General features: G+C 42.2%; 1 protein-coding gene across 1 annotated transcript in view; it reads left to right on the forward strand.

The window, feature by feature from the left end:
* Nucleotides 1–12,840, forward strand: part of DRAM1 (DNA damage regulated autophagy modulator 1) — a 45,039-nt gene extending 32,199 nt beyond the window's left edge. Inside the window, exons 6-7 of the mRNA XM_028121670.2 lie at nucleotides 8,612–8,704; nucleotides 9,278–12,840. Coding sequence (XP_027977471.1) covers nucleotides 8,612–8,704; nucleotides 9,278–9,322 — 138 coding nt within the window. The 3' untranslated portion in view covers nucleotides 9,323–12,840. The remainder of the gene's footprint in view (nucleotides 1–8,611; nucleotides 8,705–9,277) is intronic.
* The last annotated feature ends 1,001 nt before the right edge of the window (nucleotides 12,841–13,841 follow it).

Below are 13,841 nucleotides of genomic sequence, written 5' to 3' on the forward strand. Positions count from 1 at the left end.
GGATGAGGACCGGGATGGATATGAACATGCATGGGGAGAGTGAGGAGTGCTGTCTGTGAGAGTTTGATGCACTGCAGTGAAATCTTCACTGGATCAGAGAAAGCACCTGTCACCATGGAACCAACCTGCAACCCACCATATTTGTGTGTTCATGTGTGTAACCTATAGCAGAGCAGAGTGAAGTCTGAAAAAAAATAGTTCACTATTTGAAATCAGAGAACTGATGACAGTCCACAGGCCTAATCTGGCATGTGGGCTCAAGTCAGAATGCAGACATGCAGTTTGCACTCAGTGTTTATTTTATTATAGTTAAGTAGGTTCCACACCCAGTGTGGAACTCACAACCTGGGCTTGAACTCTCAACCCTGAGATCAAGACTTGAGCTGAGATCAAGAGTCGGACGCTTAACTGACTAAGCCACCCAGGCCACCTTTGGATGGTGTTTAAAAATGTTTTAAAGTAATTTACCACATTTAAAAATCAGGAGAGATCACACGACACACACACACACACACACACACACACACACACACATTAAGATTTCTTTTTTTTTAAATTTTTATTGTTATGTTAATCACCATATATTACATCATTTGTTTTGGTGTACTGTTCCATGATTCATTGTTTGTTCATAACACCCAGTGCTCCACGCAGAATGTGCCCTCCTCAATACCCATCACCAGGCTGACCCATCCCCCCACCCTCTCCCCTCTAGAACCCTGTTTGTTTTTCAGAGTCCATCATCTCTCCTGGTTCATCTCCCCCTCTGACTTACTCCCCTTCATTCTTCCTCTCCTGCTATCTTCTTCTTTTTCTTTTTTCTTAAAATATGTTGCGTTATTTGTTTCAGAAGTACAGACCTGTGATTCAACAGTCTTGCACAATTCACAGCGCTCACCGTAGCACATATCTTCGCCAATGTCCATCACCCAGCCACCCCATCCCTCCCACCCCCGACCACTCCAGCAACCCTCAGTTTGTTCCTGAGATTAAGAATTCCTCATATCAGTGAGGTCATATGATACATGTCTTTCTCTGATTGACTTATTTCACTCAGCATAACACCCTCCAGTTCCATCCACGTCGTTGCAAATGGCAAGATCTCATTCCTTTTGATGGCTGCATAATATTCCATGGTGTATATATACCACCTCTTCTTTATCCATTCATCTGTCGATGGACATCTTGGCTCTTTCCACAGTTTGGCTATTGTGGACATTGCTGCTATAAACATTGGGGTGCACGTACCCCTTCGGGTCCCTACGTTTGTATCTTTGGGGTAAATACCCAGTAGTGCAATTGCTGGATCGAATGGTAGCTCTAATTTCAACTGTTTGAGGAACCTCCATACTGTTTTCCAGAGGGGTTGCACCAGCTTGCATTCGCACCAACAGTGTAGGAGGGCTCCCCTTTCTCCACATCCCCGCCAACATCTGTCGTTCCCTGACTTGTTAATTTTAGCCATTCTGACGGGTGTGAGGTGGTATCTCCTTGAGGTTTTGATTTGGATTTCCCTGATGCCGAGCGATGTTGAGCACTTTTTCATATGTCTGTTGGCCATTTGGATGTCTTCTTTGGAAAAATGTCTGTTCATGTCTTCTGCCCATTTCTTGATTGGATTATTTGTTCTTTGGGTGTTGAGTTTGATAAGTTCTTTATAGATTTTGGATACTAGCCCTTTATCTGATATGTCATTTGCAAATATTTTCTCCCATTCTGTCGGTTGTCTTTTGGTTTTGTGGACTGTTTCTTTTGCTGTGCAAAAGCTTTTTATCTTGATGAAATCCCAATAGTTCATTTTTGCCTTGGCTTCCTGTGCCTTTGGTGATGTTTCTAGGAAGAAGTTGCTGCGGCTGAGGTCGAAGAGGTTGCTACCTGTGTTCTCCTTTAGGATTTGGATGGACTCCTGTCTCACGTTTAGGTCTTTCAACCATTTGGAGTCTATTTTTGTGTGTGGTATAAGGAAATGGTCCAGTTTCATTCTTCTGCATGTGGCTGTCCAATTTTCCCAACACCATTTGTTGAAGAGACTGTCTTTTTTCCATTGGACATTCTTTCCTGCTTTGTCAAAGATGAGTTGACCATAGAGTTGAGGGTCCATTTCTGGGCTCTCGATTCTGTTCCATTGATCTATGTGTCTGTTTTTGTGCCAGTACCATACTGTCTTGATGATGACAGCTTTGTAATAGAGCTGGAAGTCCGGAATTGTGATGCCGCCAGCTTTGCTTTTCTTTTTCAAGATTCCTCTGGCTATTCGGGGTCTCTTCTGGTTCCATACAAATTTTAGGATTATTTGTTCCATTTCTTTGAAAAAAGTGGATGGTATTTTGATGGGGATTGCATTGAATGTGTAGATTGCTCTAGGTAGCATTGACATCTTCACAATGTTGGTTCTTCCAATCCATGAGCATGGAACGTTTTTCCATTTCTTTGTGTCTTCTTCAATTTCTTTCCTGAGTATTTTATAGTTTTCTGAGTACAGATCCTTTGCCTCTTTGGTTAAATTTATTCCTAGGTATCTTATGGTTTTGGGTGCAATTGTGAATGGGATCGACTCCTTGATTTGTCTCTCTTCTGTCTTGTTGTTGGTGTATAGGAATGCCACTGATTTCTGTGCATTGATTTTATAGCCTGCTACTTGACTGAATTCCTGTATGAGTTCTAGCAGTTTTGGGGTGGAGTCTTTTGGGTTTTCCACATAAAGTATCATATCATCTGCAAAGAGTGAGAGTTTGACTTCCTCTTTGCCGATTTGGATGCCTTTGATTTCTTTTTGTTGTCTGATTGCTGTGGCTAGGACTTCTAATACTATGTTGAATAGCAGTGGTGAGAGTGGACATCCCTGCCGCGTTCCTGACCTTAGGGGAAAAGCTCTCAGCTTTTCCCCATTGAGAATGATATTCGCTGTAGGTTTTTCGTAGATGGCTTTTATGATATTGAGGTATGTACCCTCTATCCCTATACTCTGAAGAGTTTTGATCAAGAAAGGATGCTGTACTTTGTCAAATGCTTTTTCTGCATCTATTGAGAGGATCGTATGATTCTTGTTCTTTCTTTTGTTAATGTATTTTATCACGTTGATTGATTTGCGGATGTTGAACCAGCCTTGCAGCCCAGGGATAAATCCCACTTGGTCGTGGTGAATAATCCTTTTAATGTACTGTTGGATCCTATTGGCTAGTATTTTGGTGAGAATTTTTGCATCCATGTTCATCAAGGATATTGGTCTGTAATTCTCCTTTTTGATGGGATCTTTGTCTGGTTTTGGGATCAAGGTAATGGTGGCCTCATAAAATGAATTTGGAAGTTTTCCTTCCATTTCTATTTTTTGGAACAGTTTCAGGAGAATAGTATTAATTCTTCTTTAAATGTCTGATAGAATTCCCCTGGGAAGCCATCTGGCCCTGGGCTTTTGTTTCTTGGGAAATTTTTGATGACTGCTTCAATTTCCTTAGTGGTTATAGGTCTGTTCAGGTTTTCTATTTCTTCCTGGTTCAGTTTTGGTAGTTGATACATCTCTAGGAATGCACCCATTTCTTCCAGGTTATCTAATTTGCTGGCATAGAGTTGCTCATAATATGTTCTTATAATTGTTTGTATTTCTTTGGTGTTGGTTGTGATCTTTCCTCTTTCATTCATGATTTTGTTGATTTGGGTCATTTCTCTTTTCTTTTGGATCAGTCTGGCCAGGGGTTTATCAATCTTGTTAATTCTTTCAAAGAACCACCTCCTAGTTTCGTTGATCTGTTCTACTGTTCTTTTGGTTTCTATTTCATTGATTTCTGCTCTGATCTTTATTATTTCTCTTCTCGTGCTGGGTTTAGGCTTTATTTGCTGTTCTTTCTCCAGCTCCTTTAGGTGTAGGGTTAGGTTGTGTATTTGAGGCCTTTCTTGTTTCTTGAGAAAGGCTTGTATTGCTATATACTTTCCTCTCAGGACTGCCTTTGCTGTATCCCAAAGATTTTGAACAGTTGTGTTTTCATTTTCATTGGTTTCCATGAATTTTTTTAATTCTTCTTTAATTTCCTGGTTGACCCATTCATTCTTTAGTAGGATGCTCTTTAGCCTCCATGTATTTGAGTTCTTTCCAACTTTCCTCTTGTGATTGAGTTCTAGTTTCAAAGCATTGTGGTCTGAAAATATGCAGGGAATGATCCCAATCTTTTGGTACTGGTTGAGACCTGATTTGTGACCTAGGATGTGATCAATTCTGGAGAATGTTCCATGGGCACTAGAGAAGAATGTGTATTCCGTTGTTTTGGGATGGAATGTTCTGAATATGTCTGTGAAGTCCATTTGGTCCAGTGTGTCATTTAAAGTCTTTATTTCCTTGTTGATCTTTTGCTTAGATGATCTGTCCATTTCAGTGAGGGGGGTGTTAAAGTCCCCTACTATTATTGTATTGTTGTCAATGTGTTTCTTTGCTTTTGTTATTAATTGCCTTATGTAATTGGCTGCTCCCATGTTCGGGGCATAGATATTTACAATTGTTAGATCTTCTTGTTGGACAGACCCTTTAAGTAGGATATAGTGTCCTTCCTCATCTCTTATTACAGTCTTTGTTTTAAAATCTAGTTTGTCTGATATAAGGATTGCCACCCCAGCTTTCTTTTGGTGTCCATTAGCATGGTACATGGTTTTCCACCCCCTCACTTTCAATCTGGGGGTGTCTTTGGGTCTAAAATGAGTCTCTTGCAGACAGCATATGGATGGGTCTTGTTTTTTAATCCAATCTGATAGCCTGTGTCTTTTGATTGGGGCATTGAGCCCATTTACATTCAGGGTAACTATTGAAAGGTATGAATTTAGTGCCATTGTATTGCCTGTAAGGTGACTGTTACTGTATGTTGTCTGTGTTCCTTTCTGATCTTTGCTGCTTTTAGGCTCTCTCTTTGCTTAGAGGACTCCTTTCAATATTTCTTGGAGGGCTGGTTTCATGTTTGCAAATTCCTTTAGTTTTTGTTTGTTCTGGAAGCTTTTTATCTCCCCTTCTATTTTCAATGACAGCCTAGCTGGATATAGTATTCTTGGCTGCATATTTTTCTAGTTTAGTGCTCTGAAGATATCTTGCCAGTCCTTTCTGGCCTGCCAGGTCTCTGTGGATAGGTCTGTTGCCAATCTAATATTTTTACCATTGTAGGTTACATATCTCTTCTCCCGAGCTGCTTTCAGGATTTTCTCTTTGTCTCTGAGACTCGTAAGTTTTACTATTATATGTCGGGGTGTTGACCTATTTTTATTGATTTTGAGAGGGGTTCTCTGTGCCTCCTGGATTTTGATGCTTGTTTCCTTCCTCACATTAGGGAAGTTCTCTGCTATTATTTGCTCCAATATACCTTCTGACCCTCTCTCTCTTTCTTCTTCTTCTGGGATCCCAATTATTCTAATGTTGTTTCGTCTTATCGAATCACTTATCTCTCGAATTCTGCCCTCGTGATCCTGTAGTTGTTTCTCCCTCTTTTTCTCAGCCTCTTTACTTTCCATCATTTGGTCTTCTATATCACTGATTCTCTCTTCTGCCTCATTTATCCTAGCAGTTAGTGCCCCCATTTTTGATTGCACCTCATTAATAGCCTTTTTGATTTCGACTTGGTTAGATTTTAGTTCTTTTATTTCTCCAGAAAGGGTTTCTCTAATAACTTCCACGCTTTTTTCAAGCCCAGCTAGTATCTTTAAAGTCATGATTCTGAACTCTAGGTCCGACTTCGTACTAATGTCCGTATCAAGTAGGTCCCTGGCTGATGGTACTACCTCTTGTTCTTTTTGCTGAGGTGATTTTTTTCGTCTTGTCATTTTGTCCAGAGGAGAATAGATGAATGAGAGAACAAAATGCTAACAGGTTAACAACGTCCCCAGTAAATATACTGTATACAAATCAGAAAAGACCTGAAACCAGGGGAAAAGAAAGGGAAAGAAAGAAAAAAGAAAGAGAAAAAAAAAAGATAAAAACAAAAACAGAACAATACAAAAAAAGCAGAATGTGATCAAATATGATCAGGGTAGTGCATAGATCAGTGCCACACACTAGATTTTGGGCGTATTTTCGTCTGTTAGAAAAAAGTGCCTCCTAAAATTTTAAAGGAAGAAATACATATATGTACAAAATAAGGGTTGATACAATGAAGGGATAGAAGATGACTGTAAAGATGAAAATTATAAAAGATTTTATAAAAGGACTTGATAAGATAAGAAGTTGTTCGAAAAAAGAAAGAAGATTTAAAAAAAAGAAAAAAGGGACAGAATGTGATCAGGCAGGAGACTAGAACAGAACCATACACTAGTGATTTAGGGTATATTTTTATCTGTTAGAAGAAACTATCTCAAAATTTTAAAGAGAGAACAACTTATGTATATATGCCAAAAATAAGGGTAACTACTATGAAGTGATAAAATACGACTCTAAAAATGAAAAATAAAAAAAATTTTTTTTTTTAAAAAGAGATTGATAAGATGTTGGTTGAAAAAGGGAAGAAGAAAAAGAAAAAAAAAACAGTTAACAAAAATTAACTTTGATGAACTAATGAATCATGGTAAAAAAAAGCCATGAATTCTATGTGCAGTATTCCCCTAGCGCTGGAGTTCTCTCGTTCTCCTTGATCGGTAAACTTGGTCTTGGCTTGCTGGCTGTTCGTGCTGATCTTCTGGGGGAGGGGCCTGTTGCTGTGGTTTCCAAATGTCTTTGCCGGAGGCTGAATTGCCCCGCCCTTGTCGGTCCGGGCTAAGCAAGCTGCTCAGGTTTGATCTCAGGAGCTTTTGTTCCCTGCAAGCTCTCCGTACAGTCTTGGAGGACCAGGGCAAAAATGGTGGCCTCCCAATCTCCACCCGGAGGAGCTGAGAACTCGGGGCCCCGCTCCTCAGTGCGCCCCCAGAGAAAAGCAGTCACTCCCTTGTCCCTGGTCTCCGGCCGCACTCCGTGCTCACCCGGCCTGTGACCGAGCGTTTGTATCTGTGGCACCCGACCCCGTGTGGAGTCTCCAAACCCAGCAGATCCCTGTGGTGCGTTCCCGCGCCGCTCCTCCCCGGGAAGGAAGGGGAGTCTCCCCGGATCTGCCGCCTGTTGGGTCCCTGCTGCAGGAACAGTGGCCCAACTGGGCCGCGGATCACAGTTTATGGGAACCCCGAGCTGAGAGCCCGCGCCTCAGCTCCGTCTCCGCAACTGGCTTCCCCGCTCCGATACCTGGGAGCTCTGGTGCACTCAGGCTCCCCCGGTCTTTCTGTGACCCCAAGGGTCCTGAGACCCCACTGTCCCACGAGGGTTCCACCCCCGCTTAGCCACTGGAGCGACGTCCCTCCGTGGAGCCGTCTTCTAAAAGGTCCGATTTTGTGCTCCGCGGCTCTATCACTTGCCAGAAGCGGCCGGCAGAGGCCCCCTCCCCCACCGTCTATCCTCCCGAATATCGCCTCGGATTCACTTCCCCGCACGTCCTACCTTCCAGTAAGTGGTCGCTTCTCTGTTCAGAGAGTTGTTGCTACTCTCCTCTTTGATCTCCTGTTGAGTTCGTAGGTATTCAGAATGGTTTGATCCCTATTCAGCTGAATTCCTGAGACCAGACGAAATCTAGGTCTCCTACTCCTCCGCCATCTTGCTCCGCCTCCACGTTAAGATTTCTTAATCTCTCAAAGCAGCACGGGGGTCATATTTTCTCATTTCGTGAAAATGGAATTGAGCTGATTAGGAGTGGGTTCCCTGTCCTCTCTCTTTTTGCAACCATCAGTTCCATTTATTTTTATTCTTTGGCCTCCATAGGAGGAACTCCCAATTAAAGCCTCCACTCTTGCTTTCCATTCTCTCATCTCTGCCCCCAATAAGGTAAGGTACCATATCGATGTCTCCTTAGCCTTTGCTCTGTGGCTGTGTTCCGATAGGACATTTTCTATAGTAACAGAGAAACACAACACCCAGTGAAGACAGCCACGCTCCTCTGCATGCGAGCACTCATTCTTTTTAATAAGGGCCCAAAAGCTGACTCGATGTTTTTTAAAGCATGCATTTCAACTTAGGGATTCCTAGCAGTGGGAGAGCAAGTCACGCCTTGAGTGGAAAGATTTTCTTCTCTCTCTGTCTTTTTTTAAGATTTTATTTATTCATTCGAGAGACAGAGATACAGAGAAAGAGAGAGAGAGAGAGCATGAGCAGGGAGAGAGGCAGAGGGAGAGGGAGAAGCAGGCTCCCCACTGAGCCAGGAGCCCGATGTGGGGCTTGATGTGGGGTTGGATCCCAGGACCCTGGGATCATGACCTGAGCCTAAGGCAGACGCTTAACCATCTGAGCCACCTAGGCACCCCAGTTTTTTCTTCTCTTGAGTCCAAATTTGCTTCCCAGTCTCAGCCATTCTGTGGCCCTTATTCTGCCTTTTTGAAGTGCATAGACTAAGTCTTAAAACCAGAGTGTATGAGAGCCTGAAGAACTTTTGGGATAATTGCGTTCATGTTCTCATTGGGCAGGTGCCCTGATGTTCATCCACCTGCCCTTGCTCACTGCGTTTTCTCAAGGAGTTGACTTATGCTCACCCGACAACTTTCCTCTCTGGTCCGACCAGCTTTTTATTTCAGTACATACACTACAGTGAACGTATTTTGGCTATTACTGTTTCTTTATTGTTGCTTTTAGGATTATATATATCACGTAGTGAGTGCAATCTGCGAATGGACAGTGGCCTTTGGTTTCATTTTCTACTTCCTAACATTCATCCACGATTTCCAGGTAGGTATTTACCGGTTCTATGTTATAAATTGCTGACAGTTAGGGTTAGGAGAACGCCATAGAACATTTCTGACACTTAAAAAAGGTAAGAGCACTATCTTTCTTTTAACCCTTATGTGTTTGAAAAGATATGTAAATATCATAGAGTTTAGTTTATTCCCTAAGGGAAGCATCTCTAACAGTTCTCCCAAACAATGACATTTTCATATGTTCTCTGTCCCCTGAATGCTCAGTCATATATCCTGGTTATTAGCTTTCTGAGGAGGCCTCGCTGACTAGTTCCAAGTAAAAGGAAATATGTCCTTTTAATAAAAATTTGTTGTTGAAAAATGTTTCCAAGGCAGAGAAGGTGGGACCTTAACAGGTTTGAGAACAGAGAAAATCGTGCATTTTGAAACAAGTGAATTCTTAGCTAAAAGGATATAGAAAACCAAGAAAATTCTTTCAGACCCAACTCAAACTCTGCCGAAACCATAGTGAGGTCATCTTGGAAGGGTCGGTGTGGAGCTGTGGGGAGTTGGTTGCTGGCACCGGTTTACTTTCTTTGAAACCTTTTCCTTTTGTTTTGAATAGAGTGTCACCCTAAGAATATCCACAGAAATCAATGATGATGTTTGAAGAAAGAAGAATGGTATCTCACTCAGTGAGAGTCGCAGACAATTTCTGGAAGCGGTAGGGAGGACAGACAGGGTTTCAGTGTTGCTCTGAGTGGAATGTATCTGCGGCACGTCCACGACTTGAATTTCTTTAAGAATTCCCAATACTTGTACTATTTCCAAAGGTATGTTTTCCTAGAGAATGTAGAGCATATATGGCATTGTAGCAATGTTTTTATAATTTTCCAAGTAGACACTTTTTTTACATGAACAAATTCATACGGAAAAGAAAAGGTGTTACAGAAAATGGAGAGCTCTTATTTTTGCACAGATTCTGTTTTGTGTTTTCTTTGTGTGTAAGTGATTTGTAGGAATACACTAAATGAGGAATTCACTAACAAGTAAAATCAGGGCATATTCATTTTTAAATTTTATTTTTAGAGAATGAACGGTCTAATTTTATATCATGATAGCATTTATAAAGTTTGATTTATAACAATCATAAAGATTTAGTTAACAAATGAACACTAACAAGGATACTCTGATTTTTAAGTGAACTAAGCAAAATGCTTCTATTGAAAGGCCTTACTTACTCTCTCTCTATGCACATTAACTCTAAGTGAACACAGAGGACCTCAGTTTTTAAATTCCGTCCCCCGTGGGCCTCCCTGCTCACAGAGCCACAGCTTTTACCCTTGTTGCCAACTGGCATTCCATAGTGGGCCCGATTTCAGGTGAGATGAATTCAGCAAAACAGATTAGAAAAGCCTTAGAACAACGATAAAATGGAGGTGAGCACCTGACAAGGAAAACGACACTGGATTCCGGATTGTTGTCCTGGCTGGATAAGCAAGGAGGGAAAGTATCTCAGGGACCATTTGTCGAAGGCAGGATTATGGGAAGAGACCTTTGGTCAATACTAAACCTCCACAAAAGCCAATCTGAAAAACATTAAAAAGACCATTGGTAAAACCACCCTTTATTGTCACCGGCATAAAGTGATCTACATACAGTCTGACTCAGAAGCTGAAACTCACGTCTGAAATTCATTTCCTGCCACTAAACCTGTGGAAGAGAATGTACGTCTGAGACAGAGGAGAAAGAGAGGGTGCAGGGTGCAGGTTATTTACTCCTTCTTTTAATGCCTGTGGCTGAATGTTTGCACACTGTATGAAATGGGAGTCGGTCCTTTATTAAGCACGACCGACAGACTCCACCTTCTCACCCAAAGCACAAATGACAAAGGAAAAGCAAATGGTTCCAGAGTGAGAAGTGGGCCTTGACAGCAGCCTCTTCGACCTCAGTTGCAGCAACTTCTTCCTAGAAACATTGCCAAAGACGAGGGAAGCAAGAGCAAAAATGAACTATTGGGACTTCATCAACATAAAATGCTTTTGCACAGCAAGGGAACCAGTCAACAAAACCAAAAGACAACTTACAGAATGGGAGAAGATATTTGCAAATGACATACCAGATAAAGGGCTAGTATCCAAAATCCATAAAGAACTTATCAAACTCAACACCCAAAGAACAAATAATCCAATCAAGAAATGGGCAGAAGACATGAACAGATATTTCTGCAAAGAAGATATCCAAATGGCCAATAGACACACGACAAAGTGCTCAACATCACTCAGCATCAGGGAAATCCAAATCAAAACCTCAATGAGATACCGCCTCAGTCAGTCAGAATGGCTAAAATTAACAAGTCAGGAAACGACAGATGTTGGCGAGGATGCGGAGAAAGGGGAACCCTCCTCCACTGTTGGTGCGAATGCAAGCTGGGGCAGCCACTCTGGAAAACAAGTATGGAGGTTCCTCAAAAAGTTGAAAATGGAGCTACCGTATGACCCAGCAATTGCACTACAGGGTATTTACCCTAAAGATACAAATGTAGTGATCCGAAGGGGCACATGCACCCCAATGTTTATAGCAGCAATGTCCACAATAGCCAAACTATGGAAAGAGTCTAGATGTCCATCAACAAATGAATGAATAAAGAAGAAGTGGTATATATACACAATGGAATAGTATGCAGCCATCAAAAATGAAATCTTTTCATTTGCAATGACGTAGATGGAACTGGAGGGTATTATGCTGAGCGAAATAAGTCAATCAGAGAAAGACAAGTATCATATGATCTCACCGATATGAGGAATTTAAGAAACAAGACAGAGGATCATAGGGGAAGGGAGGGAAAAATGAAACAAGATGAAACCAGAGAGGGAGACAAACCATAAGAGACTCTTAACCTCAGGAAACAAACTGAGGGTGCTGGAGTGGACGGGGTAGGAGGGCTGGGGTGTCTGGGCGATGGACATTGGGGAGGGTATGTACTATGTTGAGCGCTGTGAATTGTGTTAAGACTGATGAATCACAGACCTGTACCCCTGAAACAAATAATACATTGCATGTTAATAAAAAAAATTAAAAAAAAGAAGTGGACCTTGAAATGTTAAGGCTTAGATCTGAAAGTTGAAGAGAAGGCCTTGCTTCGAAGACCCTCCAGACCACAAATCTGCATCCAGCCAAGTGGGTCCAGCTTGAGGACGTTATGCCAAGGGCAGAGCGGCCCACCTAGACAGCCTGAGAGGACATCTGGGAGTGGGGAGCACATCATGGCTCCTCAGTAACTATCTGTCGAGTGAATGAAGCAGTCAGCCACCTCTGCAATGACAAACTGTGTCCCCTCTGCATTCAGCAGTGAGAACCCCATAACCATGTCTGAGTCTGTTGCAACTTGTAATGCTGTGGCTCCCCACAGTAGCACTGGAAATGAAAGACTGATTGAAACTACGTCAAGCATTCCTTATTCTTAAGATGGAGGGGAGAAGTGTCACTTAGCTGTGCCAAGGAACCTGTAGGAGAATGAATCCATGGTTGGGACTCACTTGGAACAGACTTTTCTTCCCTGTACTTCTCACAATGCATTGCCATTCTTCATTTCCTTAGCTCTCTTTGAGATAGATTGGGAGCTCCTTGAGGGCAGAGTATGGGCCTTAATATTTAACTTTGTAACTGCAGCATTTACCAGGATGCCTCCTGGTCCATAGTAGGTGCTTGATCAATATCACTGAATGCATGTATGAATGAACAGAGGAAGGCATGACTAGGCATATTTGTAGTGCTGCGTAATGAGGTTTACACTGGCACACTGCTTACTAGTGAAGCAGTAAATGAATAGTATCATTTATAATACTGTTATAAATGAACCGTATCACCCAGTAATGTTGACTGTTTTGCTTTGTGTACTGTAAACATTTCAGTTGTTTGGGCTTCACCACTCTAGGACAACTCTCTTCAACCTGGACAGTTACCACCGAAATTGTTAGATGGGCTAGATAAAATGGTACACCTGGCTTGGCCAACTGAGAACACCAAAAATCACTGCAGACAATCACATTCTGCTGATTCCATGAAACCTCTAAAGCTGGTCTTATCCACAGTTCGGTATTATTTCTAATTTCCATGAACTTGCATTTCCTTGGACCTCATGGCTGAAAGAGTAAAATAAAATGAAATATTTCTTTATTTTAGTAATTTGTGTCTCAGTTCAATTACAACATGTCGAGTAGGTACTACTATGAAGTCTATATATCCAGGAAACAATTCTAGTTCCGCTTGGGCCCCCATAAAGACAGAGTTTAAACCTTATGTTTTCTTAATTCTTGTAGCTTTCCATGTGGGCGCAAGTGGTTCATCTTTGTAGAGATTCCAACATTAGCATAAGAAGTTTGCATCAGTCTAGACTCTTAGAGGTGAAGGCACCAGAAATCCAACTCAAATGTGTGGAAGAAGAAAGAGGCATCTATTGATTCAAGTCCAGGGGTGGAGTTGGCTTCAGGCATGGCTGGATCCAAAAATGGTAGCAGAACTCCCTCCTTCTCCTAGCTCTACTTTTTTCTCCATTGGCATCCTTCACAGGCAGGTTTTCCCCTGATGGGAATGAGATGGCTTCTAGAAGCCTGAGGGTGACAACCTGTCCAGTGGAAAGAGGGGACCTCTCCAGAGTTTGCACAAAACCCCGTGAGTTGAAGCTCATTGTCTCTGATTGGCTGGCTTGGGTCACATGGCCATCCCCGCTCAGGGAGGTCTGATGCTCAGATTAGTCAGCCCTGTGTCACGTGTCCCCCTCTGGAGCCGGGAGCGGTCAGCAGTGTCCGAAATGCGGGGCTGGTGGTGGGTGAAAGTTCTCAGAAGAAAGGAATGGGGAATGGGTCTGGGACAGACCCAAAGCAGTAGATAAGTAAACCCCCCCCACCCCACCCCCCACCACGAGGAAAGACAACCTAACTTGTTTCAGGGTAAATCAAATTATACTTGCTGACAACCTTATCAGGTTAAAAGAAGTAAACCATTTAGGTAATAAACATGCCTTCAGTTAACTTAAAAGTTACGCTTTTTCTAGCTTCTTGTGTTTTTATTTAACCCCTGTGTGGTTGGTCAGGCAGTAACTTATCACATGTTTCAGATGAAGAAATGCAGAGAGAAGCTCAGGGATGTGCCAGAGGTTCTGCTGCCGGCTGGAGTCCTGTCGGGGA

The sequence above is a fragment of the Eumetopias jubatus genome, unplaced genomic scaffold (genome assembly GCF_037043125.1).
Source record: "Eumetopias jubatus isolate StellerSeaLion01/CBP00866 unplaced genomic scaffold, mEumJub1_p1.0 scaffold_8, whole genome shotgun sequence".
Taxonomy (NCBI): Eukaryota; Metazoa; Chordata; class Mammalia; order Carnivora; family Otariidae; genus Eumetopias; species Eumetopias jubatus.